This window comes from Schistocerca americana, chromosome 6 (assembly GCF_021461395.2).
Source record: "Schistocerca americana isolate TAMUIC-IGC-003095 chromosome 6, iqSchAmer2.1, whole genome shotgun sequence".
Classification (NCBI taxonomy): Eukaryota; Metazoa; Arthropoda; class Insecta; order Orthoptera; family Acrididae; genus Schistocerca; species Schistocerca americana.
In genome coordinates, this window is record NC_060124.1 from 28430508 (window position 1) to 28455706 (window position 25199).

Here is a 25199-nt window from a genome sequence, read left to right on the forward strand (position 1 = left end):
TATCTTCTGGAAATATAAACATGGTGGTATAAAAAGGGAAATTCATTTAAAAAACATTGGGGCCATGCATTCATGGTCATCATGACTTTTCCGGAGCGGACTTACATTACTTTGGATTTTTTCGTTGAGGGTGAATCCTTGTATTTCCATTGTTGGCTCTGATGCTTACTGTCTGGGTCAAAATGGTGGCACCATGTTTCATCTCCCACGAGAATAAGGAATGGGAAATGATATTCTTCGTAATGATATTGCTCCAGGTGCCACAGTGATGTCAACTTCTGTTCAGATTCTGTTCCTCTGTCAGGCGGTGCGAACCCACTTCACAAAGATTTTCTGGAACTTCAGATGCTCTGTCATGATGAAATGAGCAGTACTGTGACTGATGTCCAACATGAGCCAAATTTCTTATGGCAGGATCCACAGCAGCAATGATAGAAGGTGTAATTACAATATGAGCCTGTCCTGCCATTCAGTGACATCTGACCTTCTTGAAATTGTTTATTCCACACAAACACATGCACATTTAATGTATTGTGTTGCAGTGATTTGAGAATTTCTGTGTAAATCCTTGAACCACTCAGCCTTCTACACGCGATATTCTGGATTTTAGTGTGGGATGGTAGACCCCTACCAACTGCATGTCACATGTTTGTGTGTGCAGGTTTAAAATCAGTTGCAGGAAGAAAGTAGATGCGGCGGTCAGACGTCACTGACAAGTACCTGTCGGGCAATCCATAGATGTTTTAGTGAGTGTTTAAGGAAGAACCATGGAGTTTATGTGCAGCTCTGTGCTTATTGTGTCATTGACTATTGTTATTAAAACAAGAACAGTTGAAAAAGTACTCTTGTAGACCCTTGACGCAACCTTGTTAGAGGCAAAACCAATTTTATGATTCATGTTAAGAAAGATCATGGTATCCGAGCCAACTTTCTTTTAACTGTAACCCAGCTTGTTTCTAAAGTCTGGCTGTATGAGAGACTTGCAGGAAGTTACACATTCATGTGGAAAGTGAAATTTTTATTGTGTATGGAGATCAAATATGTCATTAGTTGATGAAAAGTAAAGTTTGTATGTCTACTTGTTTCATAAGTAGAAAGAGTCTAAAAATTCCTGTGCCTAGCGTTATTCGATGGAGAAGAAGTCAAGAGGGTTTCCAGCAGCCGGCTATTCAATAAAAGAAGAGTGGCTTTAAATTCCAAGTAAGTCATCTCGTAAAGAAGTGGAAGGCGATTGGGGGAATAAGCCAATATAACCGAGATTCACACTCACACTTTAATTCATCAGAACATTATATTGTTTGCCGTACACAGCAGACTTTTGGGCATCAATTTCACTTCCTAACACTACTGAGGTCAAAAACTGTGCTACACCTTGCTGGTCATCTTTCATGGCATTCATAGTGAAGTTGGATGCACACATGGCTAGTTGACCTCAAGCTGAGCATGTCTAACAGACAAATGGCACCGCAATGAACCTTCGCACTGTTCCTTTCTGATTTCCAATAGAGGACATTTCTTACCGAAGTCCACATGCTCATTATATACACTCCTGGAAATGGAAAAAAGAACACATTGACACCGGTGTGTCAGACCCACCATACTTGCTCCGGACACTGCGAGAGGGCTGTACAAGCAATGATCACACGCACGGCACAGCGGACACACCACGAACCGTGGTGTTGGCCGTCGAATGGCGCTACCTGCGCAGCATTTGTGCACCGCTGCTGTCAGTGTCAGCCAGTTCGCCGTGGCAGACGGAGCTCCATCGCAGTCTTTAACACTGGTAGCATGCCGCGACAGCGTGGACGTGAACCGTATGTGCAGTTGACGGACTTTGAGCGAGGGCGTATAGTGGGCATGCGGGAGGCCGGGTGGACGTACCGCCGAATTGCTCAACACGTGGGGCGTGAGGTCTCCACAGTACATCGATGTTGTCGCCAGTGGTCGGCGGAAGGTGCACGTGCCCGTCGACCTGGGACCGGACCGCAGCGATGCACGGATGCACGCCAAGACCGTAGGATCCTACGCAGTGCCGTAGGGGACCGCACCGCCACTTCCCAGCAAATTAGGGACACTGTTGCTCCTGGGGTATCAGCGAGGACCATTCGCAACCGTCTCCATGAAGCTGGGCTACGGTCCCGCACACCGTTAGGCCGTCTTCCGCTCACGCCCCATCATCGTGCAGCCCGCCTCCAGTGGTGTCGCGACAGGCGTGAATGGAGGGACGAATGGAGACGTGTCGTCTTCAGCGATGAGAGTCGCTTCTGCCTTGGTGCCAATGATGGTCGTATGCGTGTTTGGCGCCGTGCAGGTGAGCACCACAATCAGGACTGCATACGACCGAGGCACACAGGGCCAACACCCGGCATCATGGTGTGGGGAGCGATCTCCTACACTGGCCGTACACCACTGGTGATCGTCGAGGGGACACTGAATAGTGCACGGTACATCCAAACCGTCATCGAACCCATCGTTCTACCATTCCTAGACCGGCAAGGGAACTTGCTGTTCCAACAGGACAATGCACGTCCGCATGTATCCCGCGCCACCCAACGTGCTCTAGAAGGTGTACGTCAACTACCCTGGCCAGCAAGATCTCCGGATCTGTCCCCCATTGAGCATGTTTGGGACTGGATGAAGCGTCGTCTCACGCGGTCTGCACGTCCAGCACGAACGCTGGTCCAACTGAGGCGCCAGGTGGAAATGGCATGGCAAGCCGTTCCACAGGACTACATCCAGCATTTCTACGAACGTCTCCATGGGAGAATAGCAGCCTGCATTGCTGCGAAGGTGGATATACACTGTACTAGTGCCGACATTGTGCATGCTCTGTTGCCTGTGTCTATGTGCCTGTGGTTCTGTCAGTGTGATCATGTGATGTATCTGACCCCAGGAATGTGTCAATAAAGTTTCCCCTTCCTGGGACAATGGATTCACGGTGTTCTTATTTCAATTTCCAGGAGTGTATTATGTCTCTTTTCATTTGTCTGCCTCTTATAATTTATTGTCAACAGATTAAAGGGTAGAATGTAAGGGGAAGAGAAACAGAAAATATCTAAACATTCTGAGAAGCAACAGTGGGAAGAGAGAGAGTGGTAAAGGTGGGTCTGATATAGGCAGAATTCAGAGTATGGCAGCATGAAAAGATATGTTGAAGAGCAAGTTAGCAGTTCCAGGCTACAGGGGAACTGGTTGTAATTGGGAGTTTCTTAAGTACTGTTGGAGAGTGTACTCATCAACTGGTACTGCATTTCTCAAAGATAGGCAGTTTGTCTTTGTCCACTGGTGTGGTCTGCCAATTTGATGATCATTTTTATGTAGAAAGCTCTACAGTGATGAAACACTAGCTGGTAAATGATTTGAGTAGTTTTGCACTTCATCATCCAGACCCAACTCACTAACTATGTAGCAGGCTTTGAATTGTACCTGTTTGGGGAACAGTTCTAACATGAATCCTAAAGTGATTCCTCCCTCCTCTGATAACCATTGTCTGCAAGCATTCAACAAAATCCTCTCTTCCAGCATCACCTGCATATTCTTCCTGAGAACTTCCAGCATCACCTGCAAATTCTTCCTGAGAAACATATCCAAAACAGTAATTTTTATGGCAGCGATGTCCCATGACACCTGTGATATTTAAATAGACCAATAAATATTCCACTGCAGTGATACTTGACCAAGGTGACTATGTGGCAGTGGGGGTGCCTTGTGTCTGTCCCAAAACACTTGACCAGTGCAGAATTGAAATTTAATTTATGACTTTCCTTTAATTTTTAATCTTTATGCTTATTTATTATCTTTCTATCAGATAGTATATACCGTGTTAGACAACACACACATTCACACAATTGCAACTGACACACATACATGACCATTGTCTCTGGCCACTGAATCCAGATTGCGAGAAAATGCATGTGATGGGAGATGGAGATGGAGATTAGGAGGAGGCTGGAGCAGGGAAAGAGAGGGATAACACAGTAGGGGTAGGAGACCATAAAGTGCTGTGTGTGGGAGCATACGGGCATATGGTGGTAACAGCAGAGGACATCTAGGTGCAGTCAGGAGGGCAGATGGTGGTGGGGAGTGGAAAAGAAGAGAAATGAAGAAACTGTTGGTGCATTGGTGGAATAGAAGGCTGTGTAGTGCTGGAGGGGGAGAATAGAATAGATAGGTGGGTACAGGACAGTGACAAGGTTGATACAAAGGGGTGGAGGGTTTACAGGAATGTGGGATTTATTTCAGGGAGAGTTCCCATGTGCACAGTTCAGAAAAGCTGGTGTTGGTAAGAAGGACCCAGATGGCACAGACTGTGAAGCAATCATTGAAGTGAAGAACGTTGTGTTGGGCAGTGTGCTCAGCAACTTGGTGGTCCAACTGTTTCTTGGCCACAGTCTGTCGATTGCCATTCATCCAGGCAGACATCTTGTTGGGTGCTATGTCCACATGAATTACAATTTAGGCTTTGGATTTTATATGTGCTATAAATGTGAGTATGACAGCTATTATTGGCATGGATTGTGAGGAGAAAAACTCTCAGTACGTGTGTAAGAGATGAATGAGGAAACAAGACAGCAAGAAAATATTTGTATATCCAATACATTATTATACGAGTATAAGGACAAGCAATTATATGTATGTTACTATATCAGCTAGGCACCATGTCTATCATGAACCAAATGGTATTCTTATTTTTCATGTTGTCAACATGTAAGAAAATATTGATAATAAAGATGTATAAGACTTCATTCATTTATTGATTGTAGAATTGTAATTGTACAAAATCAGTAATAAAACTGATATCACATTTAACACTACTTTGGTTCTCCTGAGAGGTTTTAGATTTCTACAAAGTTTGTCTCATTTATTGTGCATTTCAGATGGAGGCTCAGTGGTCCAATTATGTTCTGCGCATGGATTCAATGTTTGAGGAGGCTTTGCAACTCTGTATTAAAAACTCTCTTGGAGTTATGTATGTTATACTTCATGGAGATGGTACTATTGGTCCACAGCCATTGATTAAAGTAGACGCAATTTTGATGGACAAAAAGGTAACTGACTACACTCACTTCCTAGTTCATTACTTCATACCAATTATATTTGTTGATGACACCTAAAATACAATTCAGTTTAAGTATCATTTACACAACTACAGTGAAAGAAACAAAAATAACTTTTGTATAAGCTATGCCTATTTTCGAGGTACAAAGTGGATTATTGTATTCATGCCTACAAAATCCATCCAGAACAAATTCAGTATCCTTAAGGCATTAAAAGACTGAAAACCTATGATATTAGTGGTATGCTTTTGAGTGTTCAACCTAGATGTTGATATCATTTTTCTGGACAGAATTTCAACATCTGACCCAGTCATCTTTTCAGGTGCTGTTAGCTATATTATTCTACATAATTTCTGCCTGGACTCAAAGATTAAATATTTATTTATCATTACTAATGGATCATAATTAAATATTTATCACTACTGCTATAAATATGTATAAATAGAAGCTCCACACCAATACTACTTCACAGTTTGGTGGGAGACTAGGCAGCAAGTCATGTAATAACAGTAGTTACAGCACCTGCAGAAGATGACTGTGTCAGTTGCCGAAATATTTTACAGAGAAATTACACCTCAGCTAAAGACCCAAAAGCACACAATTAATCAAACATGCTGAGAGAACCTGACAGTATTATCAATTTCTTTTAAAGTACCTTATGACATATTTTTACAAACTTAAATCTTTAATGTTGTTTGTTAAATATCAGTTTCATCATACAAAAATGAAGAAAGCATTAGGAGATAAATAGTTGCTATTTAATATGACGTAGGAAGCAGCAGCAGCCGTTTTTAATGTTTAAGCTTTTAAGCTGATTACACGGTGTTAAATTAAGCTTGTGGAAACACAAATAGCATATAGTAGTGCAGTAACAATTTATTGTTAATACAATCCACAGGTTTAATAATATATATATATATATATATATATATATATATATATATATATATATATATATATATATATATAAACTTACCAAACAAAAGCGCTGGCAGGTCGATAGACACACAAACAAACACAAACATACACACAAAATTCTAGCTTTCGCAACCAATGGTTGCCTCGTCAGGAAAGAGGGAAGGAGAAGGAAAGACAAAAGGATATGGGTTTTAAGGGAGAGGGTAAGGAGTCATTCCAATCCCGGGAGCGGAAAGACTTACCTTAGGGGGAAAAAAGGACAGGTATACACTCGCACACACACACATATCCATCCACACATACACAGACACAAGCAGACATTTGTCTGCTTGTGTCTGTGTATGTGTGGATGGATATGTGTGTGTGTGCGAGTGTATACCTGTCCTTTTTTCCCCCTAAGGTAAGTCTTTCCGCTCCCGGGATTGGAATGACTCCTTACCCTCTCCCTTAAAACCCATATCCTTTTGTCTTTCCTTCTCCTTCCCTCTTTCCTGACGAGGCAACCATTGGTTGCGAAAGCTAGAATTTTGTGTGTATGTTTGTGTGTCTATCGACCTGCCAGCGCTTTTGTTTGGTAAGTTTCATCATCTTTCTTTTTAGATATATTTTTCCCACGTGGAATGTTTCCCTCTATATATATATATATATATATATATATATATATATAAAAAAACTGAATCTTGTTTGTTGGTGCACAAACAATGTTCTTACATTGAATCCTCTTGCTTGTCATCAGGAACTAAGAGAGAATAACGAAGTTCTTGAGAGAAACAATGTAGATGAGAGTGCACAAACAACAGTTTGTCAGTACTAAGGATATTTTTGAAGGGGAGATAATTGATAAACTAAGAAAATTGAATGTCTCATGCAGGATAATAATAGCAGTGTAGCCAATGATGAACAAATAACATTCCAGCATTCTACTTACAAATTTAAACTATAGTTACACGCATTGCAACAGACACGTAACAGTTAGCCATGGGGACGATAATGGAGGTTTTGTGACAGAAGAAGAGGTTTCAAGTAAGCAGTGGAGAGTAAGTCTTGATAAAGTTTTGTGTCTATGCTACTAGACAGAGGTTTATTTCACCTCACAATTAATGGATCCAGCAAACAAGAGATAAAGTGTTGCCATAAGAAATACATTATGTAGTTATAAAGCACTTTCCAAATAAGGTTCAATAATTAAGTCCACCGCCATTGTAAGAAACAAGTGAGGGTTGTAGGCTTGTGGTCCATCAGGTAAATTGGCTCAGTGAGAAACCTTTTATCAAGGAGTCACATTGCTTATTCAAGAGTTTGAGGCAGCATGTAGTGTTGCACATTGTATAGTTGTTACAAGAACACTATTATGCTCCTCCAGGAATTTGATGTTCTGTGCTAGAGGAAGCAGGTCAGGTGCTCAGGTAGGCAGCAAGAGTCATCTAATGACATTCTTTAAGATATGGCTGCAAGTCACAGGTGTACCGGTAGTTGGTCATAGTGTTGGTTCACCTGATGTCAGATGATTCAATGACAGAATGGTGGCAGCTGGTGTGAGTGAGGGAGGGAGACTGCGTCGTTACACTATGAAAAGAGTTGTAGCTCAAAAACTAAACAATTTTGTGTGCTGTTACAGATGCTTATGTCCCTCATATTTATCAACCATAGGTATACAGTTTCCATTCCCATTTTTGTTTAGAGGACACATTTTTCATAAAAAGCACTCTGATTTGTTCATAGCGGTGTACCATAAGCTACACACATATTGATGAGACCACTTCCACTAAATATATAGCATTTAATAGCCAAAGTAGTGGAAGGTAGCAAAGAGTGGGAAATGACTGATCTGTATAAGCACCTCAGCATTTAGCATGGGATATGTGTCAGACCCAAGTGATCATCACCTTGGGATATGTTTGGATCACTGTTGTAATGTACACAATACTAGTTTTCGTCTCCAGAACATAGTTTCTGGATTCACAGTGCTTTTGGCACAGCGATAGCAATCGTAATTTTTAGCAAGCTATTTTAACTGGTTGTACGCCCCACAGAGGCATAGTCAGGATTGGAAAATGATGTAGGCTTGTAAGTCATATGTGGTACTCAGGTTTAGAAAAAGAAATCATATAACTTTGTTTGCTCGTGTGTGTGTGTGTGTGTGGGGGGGGGGGGGGGGGGGGGCATTACATGGCAAGGATTCACAAGGGGGTGAAGAAGATAACTTCAGCAGCCACAGACTATTCTCAAAGGAGAAGGGAAAATTGAAAGGTGAAGGAACTAAGCCTTTTAGCGTCTGTGTCTGGAAGATATGTTTGTCAGTTGTCGATGTCAGAGCCCTCAGTGTCCGAAGTCAGGTGAGCCTGTGATGTCATTTGATTGGCAAGGTGACTTTGCTGATGACAGTTCAGTCTATTCCGGCATGAACTGGTCAATTGTTGTCATATCAGCTAAAAGGTGATGGATGAAAAGGCGACTTCGTTGTAAAATTTTAATATCCCCCCCTCCCTAAAAGAGTTCACCGTGTGTGTGTGTGTGTGGGGGGGGGGGGGGGTTGATTTCATTTAACAATTAAGATCTTGGAATGTGAATATAACTTTTACATTACCATGTGATGACTGCAGTCATCAACACAGAACTGACAGTGGCGGCTTTACAAAGGTAGGTGAAGCTAGTTTCAGAGACAGCTTTAAGGATTACTGAATACAGAGGGAGAATGGAAGCATTGTAGGTCAAATTTATTACAAATTAAGTCCTTTAAGTAACATTGTAGCTGTTCAATTGATGAAGGAAAAATGGCAAACCTGAAAATATATTAATGTGCAGAAGGGGCACCAAATCAGCTACTTGATAAATCTTTCTGATCCTCAAACAATTTACACAATTGTGAAAGCAAGATAATTAAGTTCAGTTAAACTAAACAGGAAGATTGTAAAAATAGCTCATGACAATAAAACAACATCAAACAAACAAATAAGGACAATAATAAAGGGGTGATGTTTGAAAGTCACTAAAGTAGGCAATTCATAAGACAAATATAAAATAATAGTTTTGATTAAAGATAACAGTTATTAGTTTTGCACTGGGACTTGGCCAAGACGTGTGGTCAGCTGGAGTGGCTACATGGGTTCTACTACAGAACTTGCTTGTGAAACATCTCATTCAGAATAGCAAGCAGGATGAAAATCGCTGCGGGAACAGTTATATCAAGTAAAATATGGTAGAAAACTGTAAAATGGGCAGCAACTCTATCTAGTGATTTGTTGCTGCTCCTGTGCCATCAGGTTATCCAAAGACTTGAATAATTCAGTGTTGCTAGCAGTCGTGTTCTGGAGGGTTTCAGTTCTCTTCAAGTACAAGATGTTCATTTAAATCAGTATTCCAAAATATCAACAACTGAACCATTTTAAATCAGTTAAACATTTAGGATTGGAACACAAATTGCAGCTCCTCAAAATTCTGAAACAAATGAGTGGAAATGAAAGCAGTGTAATAGAAAAATTGTGTGTATATTGATGTTGACATAGATCATGAGTATTTGGCAACTGTAAACTGCATGTTATAACCATAGTCAACTTCAAGTGCTTTCTTTCTCATCATTGTCGATCCAGAAAGAAAGTGCCTTACAAAACACAGCACACACCTGAATAAAGGGGCAAATCATCAGTCATTCTGAGGATTAGTGTTCCTGAAAAGTGTTTATTGTATAATGGTTCAAATGGCTCTGAGCACTATGGGACTTAACATCTCAGGTCATCAGTCCCCTAGAACTTAGAACTACTTAAACCTAACTAACCTAAGGACATCACACTCATCCATGCCCGAGGCAGGATTCGCACCTGTGACCGTAGCGGTCGCGCGGTTCCAGACTGAAGCGCCTAGAACCGCTTGGCCGCCAGCAGCCAGCTATTCTATAATTATTTTAGGAATAAATACATGAAGCATTGTATGAAGTATTGATGACATCCATACTACCGTTGTTGTTCTGCGAATGAGTAAATAAATAAATTGTTGTTTAAAATAATTAAAGTTAAAACAAAGTTACCAACAAATAATAAGCAACTTCCCTATACTGACACTCCAGCCTTATAGTTTCGTATTTCTGTTAACGAAGTTGTCTGTCACATCCAGTGGTGTAACAGATACTGAATGACGAATGGCAAGAGGTCTAATCCATTTAGTCTTTTGTGAAAGGATAAAACATAATTATCAACCAAATTGAACAGATACAGCAGCATACATTATTCATTTTTAGAACTTTAAATGCTTATAATAGATAATGTAATAATGGTTATGTAACTTCATGTGAGACAATAAACTTTGAAACTTGCCTGTCCTGTTGAATTTTGCAGGTATACCTTGATTCTCTTTAAAGTAGAGAATGACCTCTCTGGTGTGGATGTAGTTATAGAAAGTGTGGCTGATGTTTTCAGAAGCTTGTTGCTATTTGGATACTTGTATTTATTGCATAATTGCAGGATTTAAATAGCAGATGAAGATCTGGAATCTTCATGGCCCAGAACTCTTCTCATTCTTCACTATTTGAAAGTACTTCACTGGTTGAAACTGGGAGCAGCAAAGAAAATCCAGAGGGAAATTTCTTATGTTCTGTAAACTTCAACTCTATTGTGACAGAATTTAAAAATGGTGTAAAGAGTGCCACTTAGTGTTACTTTTCAGGATCACACATCAAGTAGTTTGGTCTCTTGTTTTGGATCTTAACCACCTGGGAAACTAAGATTGAGGTGTCCAGCTGCTGACAAATTTCAGTTGCTCTCTCAAAAAAGTCCTGAAAGTTTTTTTAGTGTCAGACCTCAGAATTTCCAATTCTTTTTTAGTGCCATAAGCTACTTTCGTGGCTTCTCTCAACCACAGTTTTTGTTTCTGAAGAATTTTGCTTTTTATACAACCAAATCCAAAGACCTTAGCTATCAGTTAGACAGGGGGTCAAATTCACAGTACAGAATGGAACACATTAAAAAATTTTCCTCTGTAGAAATCAGTACTAGCATCAAATCTTTCAGTCCATCCAGTTGCACAAAGGTCTTTCAGGGTTCTTGGATTAGATGATCCATCATGATTGTTTATGCAATCTGTAAAAACATCTTTCCTTTTTGTGTACCTAAAAAAATTATGTTGTTGTTGTTGTTGTTGTCTTCAGTCCTGAGACTGGTTTGATGCAGCTCTGCATGCTACTCTATCCTGTGCAAGCTTTTTCATCTCCCAGTACCTACTGCAACCTACATCCTTCTGAATCTGCTTAGTGTATTCATCTCTTGGTCTCCCTCTACGATTTTTACCCTCCACGCTGCCCTCCAATACTAAATTGGTGATCCCTTGATGCCTCAGAACATGTCCTACCAACCGATCCCTTCTTCTGGTCAAGTTGTGCCACAAACTTCTCTTCTCCCCAATCCTATTCGATACTTCCTCATTAGTTATGTGATCTACCCATCTAATCTTCAGCATTCTTCTGTAGCACCACATTTCGAAAGCCTCTATTCTCTTCTTTTCTCAGCTATTTATCGTCCATGTTTCACTTCCATACATGGCTACACTCCATTAAAAAAATTATGAACGGGCTTAAATTTGAGACATTGAGCTCAACAGTGGACACAGAGTGCAATAGGGTGTGTTACTCTGACTTCATCTTGCAGTCCTTACAGCTTCCCTGACATTGGTGGAGTACTATCATAAACTTTACCTCTTAGATATTGTGTACCTATTCCAATTTCTTTGAGCTATTCTAACAGATAAGATGCTACATATTTTCCAGATAAATCTACTGTTTGTAGGAAGTCTTCCCTTAGCAATTGTGATTGCTAGTTAACATAACCAAATACACTGAGTAGTTATTGATAAAATTATTTGGATGAATAAAATCTACTCGCCAAGTGGCAGCAGAACACACACAAAAAGACTGTTGTGATTGGCAAGCTTTCGGAGCCAGTGGCTCCTTCTTTAGACAGAAGGGCTGTCACCCTTCTTCCTTCCCCTTCAACCCTTCTGCCTGAAGAAGAAACCCCTGGCTCCAAAAGCTTGCCAATCACAACAGTCTTCAGTGTGTGTTCTACCGCCGCTTTATCTATCCAGTTATGCAGAGTAGTTTGTAACATCCCACTGATATTAGCAGTCTTGTGAAATAATACAGAAAAACACTTGGATATGTTTACTTTTTTTTCTTACATTACATGATTCAGTAATTTCATTTGGTGTGGTAGGACTTGTATGCAACATGGAAATGAAGTCCCATGCTTCTTGACAGAGCATAGGGGAATGATACAGGAGACCCACATCACTGTACTAGGCAAGGTACTAATGGAGGTGGTTTGCCATTGCCTTCCTCTGACTGTAATGGGGATGAATGATGATGATGAAGACGACACAACAACACCCAGTCATCTCAGGGCAGGTGAAAATCCCTGACCCCGCAAAGAATTGTTCCCGGGACCCTGTGCTCGGGAAGTGACAATGCTACTGCCAGACCACGAGCTGCGGACAGGACTTGTGTACTTATTCCTTTTTTGATGACTTTCTAACTCGATGTCTGCATTGGCATGGAATCTTAATTTAGCCCAAAGGTTTCTTCAATGTGGTCTAGTAGTTCCTTGGAAAGAATTATTCCAAAATCCTTCCTTTCTCTTAAAGCAGGTTCTTGTCTACCACATAAATAACATTTTTAATTATGAGTTTCAAATTCTTCCTATGTTATACATGTTTCCTTAGTTCTCATGATCATTTCAGCTGTCAACAGATGTCTGAGCATTCTTTTTTATAGATAAAAATAGATCTGCATAAAGAATGTAATTTTTATAATACTGATATATCAAAATATTATACTGCATTCTTCTGACTGTTATATTTCTTTTTATACATTGAACCAAGAGGTTGAAAATTCATTCCAGCCTCTAACCTTTAAAATAAGACACTAAATTTGCACTAAGTCGCATCATCAATAGCAATGTGTTGTAGCCACATCCATTTAGACAACCATCTATGTTGAAATCTGAGGATTTATCCCTTTTCCTGATTATGTTTTCAGTCTGGAAATGTGTATGTTTCTTCTGAATGAGTCATATATTGCTTAATATTTTACATCTGTCAGTATTGCTTAAGTTACTTCTATCAACAAACACATACATGTCATTTTTTACAGATGGAGTTGGTAATGGAGAAATGCTAGTACAGTCATACTTGTCTTCTGAACTGACTACATCAGATCAAGAGCAAGAAGTGACACTAGAGCTAGCTTGCTCACTTTAAGGTGTTCGTTGGGTCATTCCAGTTTTGCAACTTTACTTTGAATAATTAATTTAATTTACACTTGCAAAAGTCTTTTTTAAGCTCTTGAGTGATGATTGTTCCAGAAAATAGGCAATAAACATGTGAAATGTGCAGTATTGAAATATTGTGACACTGTGTGCATAAAATAATCCTAAATACTGTTTATTAAAGTAAAAGAGAAGAAGTAGTCTAAGTAAGATTATTTTTTAGAATATGTGTTTTCTAATATATTATCTGATAAGTGAGAAATTACATAGAATGAATTGATTAAAATTCCACAGACTGATTTGGTAATACTACAGAATATAGGCCCATTCAGGAAAAGCAAATCATCACAATTTTTTATTAGATAGAAGGCAGAAGTTGATATAAGTTTTTGGTGCTATGATAAGCCTCGACTTTAGTGGAGTGTGAGGCGCGTAGAAAGTAGGAAGGAAAATATGGTTGCCACATTGAGGAGCAACATAAGAGGGGAATGTTACCAGTGTGCTGTACAATGATGCCACCCAAAGCATGCATGCACTCATATAAAGAGCAGCTATGGTATAAATTACACACAGAAGTAATGAGGTTTGGTGAAAGTATATCATAGAGTTGATCATATTCAAACATAACTGTACTCATTACGCTATTCCCTTCTCACTCGATGCACACAAAACAAGTTCATCATGCTACTGTAGTGATTCAGCTGTTAAGTCACTGAAATTTGCACTGTCATAAACATAAGACAGTTCACACAAAGTGTATCGACACATACTGACAACAAGGAGGGAGCCAAAGTTCAACTTCAGACATCATTCCACTTCTTGCTGCTGTGTTCAACAGGCACTGTTTAATCTCACATTCATTACAACTAATAATAGCCATATTTTAGTGTGAGCACATTTAAAAACACTAAAGAAATAAAGGAAGAAACTATAATGGCTCTGGGAGGGGACTTTGGACCCCTCTCCCTGTCCCCCTCCCCCTTCCTCCCCTGCAAACCTATGACCCTACTTTTTGTAAACTGAAACTGATAAGGTAGGGTGTGTACTGTGAGAGAAGCTAAATTTCAGAATGAATAACAGGATTGGTTCAATAGTGTCATTCAGAGTTTGTTTCAGTTGCCCTGAGTACCAAAATTTATGTCGCAGTATATGTTCAGAATAGAAGCCTGGAACTTGTTACCTGTGTAAAGTTAAATTCTGATTGGAATGGTGTATGGGGCAGTGTATATCTAGCTGCACATTATGCTGTGAATCAAAGATAGCTTCATTTGACTATCAGTTGGTGACCAGTTGTATCTATTAAATAAGAGACACAGTTGTCTTCAGTATAATCCAAGAAATAATGGAGTCCACAAAGAAAGCTCTATTAATTGGAAACTGGGCACAAGGAATGGTGCTGGGTTGCACTTATTTAGTGGTGGTTGAACAATTGGTGGTTTGGTTGAGTAGTGAGTGTGATCTCAGTATTTCCTCAGAGCCCTTCAAAACAACGAAGCCACCTTCTCCATGATAATGGCTTGTGATATGCACTCTTGTAATTCAAGTTTTCAACTTCCATAAACTTTGAACATAATTTTGCCATATCAGACAGTGGTGAAAACAATTTAGTGAGAATGTCTGAACATAGCTAAATAATACAAACACATGACAGAATCATTCAGTAGTAGAGGCATATAATAAAATGTGGAGGAATAACTAAGAGAGCAAAACAAGGCTGGTTAATTATGGGATAACAGGGAGCATGCAACATACAAATGCAAAAGTAGTGACACATTAGTAGCACAGGGGCCTGCTAGTCATGTCAAACTAAGATATAACCACATTAGAACACAGAGTCATGTGCAGTGGACAAAAGACGTCAGCTGTATGGCTGACATTGTTTGATGAAGTCCAGGTGTCCACAACAGGTAGGCTATTTTCCATACCAACAATCCAGTGGGGGATAAGGTCTGTAAGGCAGTACTGATATTAAACAAGCATGTTTAAAAACCTATAAGGCACAGAGGCAACTTTAGAAAAATGGCACAAATGCCGCACTTAAGCAAAATCTTCTAGCTGTCAGGGCCTGATTGTGGCAAAAACACTGTAGAATCATCAGCAAGGCTACGCAGTAGCTTTTGTAGGGAGCACATTGTGCTCATGTAGGAGCGATCTAGATGCTTCTACAACAATAAACTGGTAGCCAAGATCGCAGGAATTCTTTTTATTCCATGATTACCGCTTTCGGTGAAACTAAAGCCGCCATCATTGGATCTAAGGACACATACAGGTTACAACATCAAAGAAAACAATGGTGATATTAATGGTTGCCTATAACACACAGGCCTTACAAAATTATCATAAGGAGCACATAGGCATCCAAGGGAGATGACATTATAAATGTTGAGTGTCTCCATCACATACAAGTGCAAGCTAGGTAGTACCGCAACTCCGGCTCTGTTCTTACACAGTGTAAGCCCGAACAACAGGGACTTATATGCATCGAGAATAGAAAACAGTGCATTGGGAATGGCTACATCTACATCTACATCTACATCTACATCCATACTCCGCAAGCCACCTGACGGTGTGTGGCGGAGGGTACCTTGAGTACCTCTATTGGTTCTCCCTTCTATTCCATTCTCGTATTGTTCGTGGAAAGAAGGATTGTCGGTATGCCTCTGTGTGGGCTCTAATCTCTCTGATTTTATCCTCATGGTCTCTTCGCGAGATATACGTAGGAGGGAGCAATATACTGCTTGGCTCTTCAGTGAAGGTATGTTCTCGAAACTTTGACAAAAGCCCGTACCGAGCTACTGAGCGTCTCTCCTGCAGAGTCTTCCACTGGAGTTTATCTATCTTCTCCATAACGCTTTCGCGATTACTAAATGATCCTGTAACGAAGCGCGCTGCTCTCCGTTGGATCTTCTCTATATCTTCTATCAACCCTACCTGGTACGGATCCCACACTGCTGAGCAGTATTCAAGCAGTGGGCGAACAAGCCTACTGTAACCTACTTCCTTTGTTTTCGGATTGCATTTCCTTAGGATTCTTCCAATGAATCTCAGTCTGGCATCTGCTTTACCGACGATCAACATTATATGATCATTCCATTTTAAATCACTCCTAATGTGTACTCCCAGATAATTTATGATATTAACATCTTTCCAGTTGCTGACCTGCTATTTTGTAGCTAAATGATAAAGGATCTATCTTTCTGTGTATTCGCAGCACATTACACTTGTCTACATTGAGATTCAATTGCCGTTCCCTGCACCATGCGTCAATTCGCTGCAGATCCTCCTGCATTTCAGTACAATTTTCCATTGTTACAACCTCTCGATACACCACAGCATCATCCGCAAAAAGCCTCAGTGAACTTCCGATGTCATCCACAAGGTCATTTATGTATGTTGTGAATAGCAATGGTCCTATGACACTCCCCTGCGGCACACCTGAAATCACTCTTACTTCGGAAGACTTCTCTCCATTGAGAATGACATGCTGCGTCCTGTTATCTAGGAACTCCTCAATCCAATCACACAATTGGTCTGATAGTCCATATGCTCTTACTTTGTTCATTAAACTACTGTGGGGAACTGTATCGAACGCCTTGCGGAAGTCAAGAAATACGGCATCTACCTGTGAACCCGTATCTATGGTCCTCTGAGTCTCGTGGACGAATAGCGCTAGCTGGGTTTCACATGACCGTCTTTTTCGAAACCCATGCTGATTCCTACAGAGTAGATTTCTAGTCTCCAGAAAAATCATTATACTCGAACATAATACGTGTTCCAAAATTCTACAACTGATTGACGTTAGAGATATAAGTCTATAGTTCTGCACATCTGCTCGACGTCCCTTCTTGAAAACGGGGATGACCTGTGCCCTTTTCCAATCCTTTGGAACGCTACGCTCTTCTAGAGACCTACGGTACACCGCTGCAAGAAGGGGGGCAAGTTCCTTCGCGTACTCTGTGTAAAATTGAACTGGTATCCCATCAGGTCCAGAGGCCTTTCCTCTTTTGAGCGATTTTAATTGTTTCTCTATCCCTCTGTCGTCTATTTCGATATCTACCATTTTGTCATCTGTGCGACAATCTAGAGAAGGAACTACAGTGCAATCTTCCTCTGTGAAACAACTTTGGAAAAAGACAAAAAGTTGCATAGTGCGAGATCCGATCCGGCGACCTTTCGATTATGAACCACAGCGCTTACCGCTGCGCCACTAGCCACTAGCCCGAATCTGGATTTGTGTAATAAAATCTAAAAAAGGACAACTGATTGCTGCACTCTATAATTTATAAGCCACATAACAGTCGCTGAGTGCACCCACTTTCTGAATGGAAGGTAACCTGACTCATGGATTTTTTTTTGAAATGGCATTAACTTTTAATTAATACTGTTGGACCAAAGCATCATTTAAACTTTATTTGATGTTTTTCTACTATTGTAAACGTAAACAATCCAGTACTGTTCCAAATGTTTGGTTGTAAGACTGTGTTTTTGATCACTCAAAACATTTTTATAAGCAGAAAAGGGCCGTTGTACATCAACTGAGGTAACTGGGCAGTATTTGAATTTGCATGCTATGTGGGCACTTATTGTTGAGGAGTTCACTAGAATAATTTTATTCATTAACTGAATAGATTCATTCAGCGCCAAACCTTAAATTTTGAGGTTTTTAATACTTGCAGATATATTTGAAAAATGAGTGCTGATCACAGCAATGTATGTTTTAATACCAGAATCATTAAAAGCTTCTTTGCACTGGCAAACTGCCAAAGCCTCTGCACTCTCAAAGTCATTTACTACCCTCTATTGGCCTCAGAATGTTCATTGTAAAACAAAACAGCTTTGACCTACATACCCCAGCGAGTTACCACTGGTTTGGTAGGTAAAGCCACATTTGGTAGTTTTCTTTGTAGGTCTTGACGCGAGCAGGAGCCTTTAGAAACACTTTCTTTGTGGATGAAATCAGTTTATTCACATTCACAAGTGTGGAACATACTTCTTCAGCAAGGCGATTTACTCCATGAGCAAAGAACATCACATGTATCAAATTGGGATAAAATACTCAGAGGGCTTTTTCGTGCTTTGATCACACAGGGAACAGCATCTGAAATAAACACAAACACCCTTTCATCTGCAGAAGATTGGGAAATATTTTTCTAATACCCTCATTCACAAAACTGCTTTATTTTTTCAAGTTCTTTGCAGACCACTAAATAGGAAGAAGAAGGCTCTTCTTTTAAAGTACCAACTATTAATTCTGCATGTTATGGCCACAACTGTTTGTAGTTTCATCAACTGAAATCAAAAAATAATGCTGTCTTTGAGTTCATTACGTATTTCTTCCAGAAAATTTACATAAATTGTCATTATGTAATTTTTATGCAATGTTGATTCATCTGATGTCTTTTGATTTAAGCAATATTTGCACAGGAAGCCTTTGAGGATAGAGTTTGTAAGTTTGTAAAGAGGAATATTGCTTGCAATGAATTCTTCACATAGATCCATGTTAAACTGACTTTCTTGGTTACCTTTGGACAAATCCCTGCTAATGCAACTTGCTGTTGACAGGCTGGTGTATTTGAAACTTGTTTTTGCACGAAAGATTTTTCTCGCAAACTCGACAGTATAAAACAGTTCCATCGTATGTAAATGTTCCAGGATTGTCAGCTATCCATGAAATGACATTTCTTCTTTTCGGGCCACATGGCGCACAACACTTCACACACTACACATCATAAACATGTTCACCTGTGCACAAGTAAATAGAAAGATAAACTGAAACAATGGACATGTGATTATAAGCTTGCGTAGTTTAATTTGCTTATTGCCGACATGTACGATATGACAGTAGGGGGGTTAACTGAGGGCGACGGTGCAGGAGCATTGACTCTGTTTGCCTTTTCCTGTTCCTCTTCCTAATGATTTTGCTAGGCAGTGGTCTCTCAGTTAGCGATTGCACGCAGTTCTAGGTCGCGGTCAATCTGTGAGACATCAAAACTAGATCGAGCTAGAGACCGCCTGCCTAAATTTTTAAAATATTCTAAACATAGAGTGAAAATATGCATCGTCACTAGTTTTTTAGTCTCTATTTATAACATATGCATTGAAATGACAAATTTATGTAAAAGAAGTGAAAGAAACCACCAGCACACATTGAAATTAAATTTATTGCAGTACGGCCCCTGTAATCTGTTACATTTGGGACTGGGGTATGGATCGGGATGCAAAAAAGGCCAGATTATCAGAAAGTACAGAATAGCACAGATGTATGTAAAACAAACAACCTCTGAACTCAAAAATGGCTACTTTACACATGTTTATTGATTTCTACAGTAAAAACATTGCAATAAACCACACAAAAGATGTCATTTTTACATATTGCTAATGACCAATGCTGTACAGTATGTATTTACTGTACTACACTGTATGTACAGGACATATGTAAAGTAGTGTAAAAATTGAAGGTAGCCTAAATGCTAGTAAAAAAATACTGTGAAGAAAGTCAGTTATAAATTTTTGTGTAGGTGAAATTCTGTACTTAGCTGCAGAGTTCCTCCATTTCTTGATCCACAAAATGTCCATAAGTGTTGCAGTTGAGTTCTGCTAGATGTGCTGAAGGGCAATATCAGAAGCATTCTTGGCATTAGTGTGTGAAATTCGAGTAGGGTATTTATCAACACCACTCTCTGAGTCCTCATTCACAGTTTCTTCACCATTTTTTTTCCAAAATAGTGGCAATAATCTGCTTATCACTGAGTTCTTCACTGGTTTCATAGTCTTTGTCATGTTGTCCAATCCAATCCTCAATTTCAGTGGCAGGGACATTTGGTTGTTCAGTTGGACAGTTTGTAGATCCATAATAATGTCCTGTGTGTTGTTGTATTGTTCGCCTTTGATATGGTCACTTTCAGGCTTACATCAAGATTTTCGCAGCTTGTCAGGTTTTAGTTCCTCCCATGATTCAGCAGTCGTGTAGATAGCATCTTTGACATTAAGGGATATCATAGCTACAAGTATGTTAGAACTTCTTGGGACATTTTTTGAATTGAGCTGATGTACTATCTGCAATACCACCTCTTTAGCCATTCTATCACTATCTCATCCATTGGTTGAATAAATGATATGCTATTTGGTGGAAGGAAGATAGCCTTTATGTCCCCTTTCACTAAATCATCTTCAGATGGATGTGATGATGCGTTATTTAACAGCAATAGAGTATGAACAGGAATCTTTTTAGTTTCAAGTCTTTTTGAAAGGCTGGAACAAACTTCCAGTCAATCCAACATTGCAGTCCATCCAAACAAATTTTTGAATGTGGTAATAAGCCAGCAAGACACATAAGTTAGTAATGTTTTCAATGCCCTAGGATTCATAATGTGTACCACCAATGTAGCCATGATTTCATTTGATGCAGCAAGCGTTTTGTTTGGCAGCATTTTCATGGTTTAGACTTGTCTCACCTATGTTATGGACTTGGCAAAGTAACAGTTTATTTTCTTTGACAGTTTTGTGAAATTTCACAGAAAAGTCTGCAAAAGCAGAGTTACTAAATGCCGCTTTGCGAAATTCTTTCACTAAAGAAGACAAAGTAGATATTCTAGAATTCGAATCAAGAACAGCTGCCAATATGTAAGTAACTTAGAAGTAGATATCCTTGGAGTAGAGAAGCAACTTAAATCACTTAATAAAAGCAAGTCTTCTAGTTCAGACTGTATACCAATTAGATTCCTTTTAAAGTATGCTGATTCAGTAGCCCCTTATGTAACAATCATATACATCCGCTCACTCAATGAAAGATTCGTACCCAAAAACGGGAAAGCTGCAAAGGTTATACCAATATTCAAGAAAGATATTAGGACTGATCCACTAAGTTATGGGCCCATATCATTCACATTGATATGCAGCAGGATTTTGGAACTTATATTGTTCTGAATGTCATGAATTACCTCAAAGAGAGTGGTCTATTGGCACACAGTCATCTTGGATTTAGAAAACATTGTTCTTGTGAAACACAACTAGCTCTTTACACACACGAAGTGCTGAGTGCTATTGACAAAGTATTTCAAATTGATTCCATATTTCTAGTTTTCCAAAAGGCTTTTGACTCTGTACCACACAAGTGGCTTGTGGTGAAATTGCATGCATATGGAATATCATCTCAGTTATGTGACTGGATTCATGATTTCCTGTCAGAGAGGTCACAGTTCATAGTAATTGATGGAAAGTCATCAAGTAAATCAGAAATGATTTCTGGGGTTTCCCAAGGTAGTGTTATAGGGTCTCTGCTGTTCTTTATTTATATAAATGATTTAGGAGACAATCTGAGCAGCTGTTAGGTTGTTTGCAGATGACGCTGCACTTATCGTCTAGTAAACTTATCGGAAGATCAAAACAAATTGCAAAACAATTTAGAAAATATATCTGAATGGTGCAAAAATTGGCAATTGACCCTAAATAATGAAAAGGCTGAGGTCATCCACATGAGTGCTAAAACAAATCCGTTAAACTTTGGTTACATGATAAATCACTCTAATTACGGCTGCAAATTCAATTAAATACCTAGGAATACAATTAAAAACAATTTAAATTGGAAAGAACATGTAGAAAATGTTGTGGGGAAGGCAAACCAAAGACTGCATTTTATTGGCAGAACACTTAGAAAATATCTGAGATCTACTAAAGAGACTGCCTACACTACAGTCATCTATCCTCTTTTAGAGTACTGCTGCGTGGTCTAGGTTCTTCACTAGATAGGATTAAAGGAGTATATTGAGAAAGTTCAGAGAAGAGCAGCACACTTTTTATTATCGTAAGAAAGGGGAGAGAGTATCATGGGCATTTGGTATGGACATCATTAAAACATAGACATTTTTCATTGTTGTGGAATCTTCTCAAGAAATTTTAACCATCACTTTCTCATCCAGATGTGAAAATATTTTGTTGATGCCGACCTGCATAGGAAGAAACAATAATCATGATAAAATAAAGGAAAGCAGAGCTCACATAGAAAGATATAGGTGTTTGTTTTTTCTGTGGGCTATTCGAGAGTTGAATAATAGAGATATGTTGTGAAGGTGGTTCGATGAACCCTCTGCCATGGAGAGTTGAATAATAGAGAATTGTTGTGAAGGTGGTTCGATGAACCCTCTGCCATGGACTTGATTTGCAGAGTATCCCTGTAGATGTATATATAGATGAGAAAAGTCCTTAGCCATCTTGGAATCAGCAGATGGTTTTTCACCAGGAATTGGAATGCCAAGACGGGATTTTTAGCAATGAATGCAGCCTCAAAAGCTGCGAACTGACTTCTGGCTCCTAGTTTTTTGTGCATATGTATTGCCTATTCTTTTATAGTGGGCCCAGATATTGGGGTTCGTTCCTTCTTTCCTGATGGAACCACATCCACAATGTGTTGTCAAGCAGTTCAAGTTTGGGCTTTTTCAATGTTTTGTGATTATTAAGAGTGTTTTTGCCGCCTGTCATCACTGTACATGTCTTCCTAATTTATTCTCCAATCTTTTATTGTTGTATCGCCTACATTGAGTTTCTTGACAATTTTTTGGAGTGATTCCTCTTTGTCTTGTCTTTATGACACTGCTCAATAGTACAATGTCATAAAACAACCAAGAAGTAAGAACTAAAAATTTCATAGTGCAGTACTGTACAAAATAAAAGGACAACATCAGAAATGATACAAGAGATGACGGAGCACTAAAGCAGGCAAGTGACAAGAACTATTACTTGTAAACAACAATACAGTAAACAGAATGCTGCAACGGATAGTGAGTCACCACCACAAAAATTAGAGCAAGTTCGGCTTGAGCATGGTTGGATGAACTAGGGCAGCGGATCAGCTAAGGGTGGACGAGAGGGTTCTACGTAATGTCTTTTGTAGTGGTATATTAATATATTTGTTAGTAAATACAACAAGTCTTAATATGCCCAAGTCTTGCCAACGTCGTGCTGGTCATTGTTGATAGATGATGCTCAGTGTCTAATGGGTTGGTATGGAGGAGATTTGTTTTTAAAAGAAATGTACAGTGTATGCTGCAATGGGTCGTTTACTAGCACATCAGAAACATGGAAACACGTTTATAAATAGATATTTCATTTTGTCTGTCAAAAGTCCTCATTTTGCTTTACCAGTGTCAGCTATTTGATACTGGAGGAGTTTTGTACTAATACTAAATATAATGGAATACTGGCTACATAAATGAATATGCAGTTTTCATTGAGAAATTCCAGGGGCAATACCTTTCCATGGCTGCCAGCTATTACAGTTTGTAATTGTTGTGGATTTAGCATCTTAATTAGGGAGTTAAGAGAAGTTACTAAAAATTATGGAAATAGACATTTTACAATTGTGTTAAGAACATCAGAAAAATAATAATTTACATTTCACTAATCATGTGCTAAAAATTACTCTTACAGTTGTCTGCAACTCGCTTGGAAATAAATATTATGCAAATACTGTACATGGTTGTAGAAGAGGTTCCAGTAAAGCCACTTGCCATTATAATGTCAGTGATTTCGTAGCTAACTTTGAACTGCTGCCTCACTTGTGTCTTTTTTATTGTCAATTAGTGTACTTCGTTTCAAGATTTGAGCATCCATTTTTACCACAAACAGAAATGTCTCTTCCAAAATTGAGCAGGACTGCAACTTACATGACAAACCATTGCTCTCATTGTTAGAACGTGGTTTGTTATGTCAGTTTTAGCATCATAAAGCTGGGAGCCAGTGAGTACACTCTCCCTTACCATGTGGACTCTGACCTGGGGCAGTGAACATTGTGGAGAAGTCCTGCTCCATGAGGCACTGTTGGAACAGTCCGAGCTAATGGTTTACAAGATTTGAATTGAAACCTATTACACATTTGTAAAACCCTGAAGAAGGAATGTCTCATTAATTTGGTGAACCTAACATACTCGATTAATTAATCTAATTGCCTTGCAGAAGGTAACAAACCATTTATATCACCATTGGATGCAAACAAATAACTGAATATTGTGCTCATTCATGAGTTACATCCTCTTAACAAACTATTCTCTTTACAGATTACGTTTACAGTTTCTTCGTGGATATTACTGCTGATTTTGGCTATATTGTTGCTTGATGTGTGTCTTTTTTTATATTTTGGTCCACACTTTTGAAAAGTGATGCTTGAATGGGTTGATGTGGATAAATTTGGTGGTGGTGATCAGGAGAGCAGTCAAGGTGAGGAAGAGGAGGACAAAGAGGATGGGGGGAGTGTCAGCAGCAGGAAAGAGACAGTCACAGCAGAAATACCTTTTTTACAATAAAAAACCTTTTGCCAGTCTTAAAATTCAGGCTACCACGGTCAGTAACTCATTATTTGGCATATTTTTCTCACATAGGTTGTGCAGAAATCCACAGATTTCTGGATGGATGTATTTGATGACTTACAGACATAATGTATTTGTTTTTTCTAATGTAAGTGCCCCATCTCATTTTGAGCACTTCTTTGCAACTAACAGTTTCTTAGCTTAATGACATTGTTTAAAACAAATTTTACTGTTAATTGTATTTTATTGCAGATTACCTTTGATCCTTCAGTTAACAGTATATCTCGTTTGTTTAAAAATGTCTTGAGAAGTTTGGTGGACAGCTTGGCATGTTTTCTACGCTTATATGAGAAATGGAATATTACCTGCCAAGACAAACTTCCATATCATGTTGTTATACAGCAGAATGAAGAGTGTTTGAAACTTCAAGCACAACTGAATCAAGGTAAACTCTTTTACATAAGGTATAATAGATAAATAAGATAGGATCTGGAGAATCAAATAATTGGAGCAGAACCAATAGATATAGTATATTGATTCTAAGCACAGAAAATATCAAATTCTAAGTCCTTAACATGAGTGAATCTTTCTTCAGGACAATGTGAAAAGATGTTAGAAATACCATCAGTTAATGTAGGAAGGAAAGAAACCACCCTGAACAACTTTTCTAGAGA

The 25199-nt window shown here is 39.2% G+C and overlaps 1 protein-coding gene across 1 annotated transcript in view; it reads left to right on the forward strand.

Moving 5' to 3' along the window:
* The window catches only part of LOC124619703 (dynein axonemal heavy chain 2), a 1014172-nt gene that overhangs the window by 159080 nt on the left and 829893 nt on the right, over positions 1 to 25199 (forward strand). Inside the window, 2 exon segments of the mRNA XM_047146260.1 lie at positions 4878 to 5048; positions 24778 to 24970. Of these exon segments, the coding sequence (XP_047002216.1) occupies positions 4878 to 5048; positions 24778 to 24970 (364 nt within the window).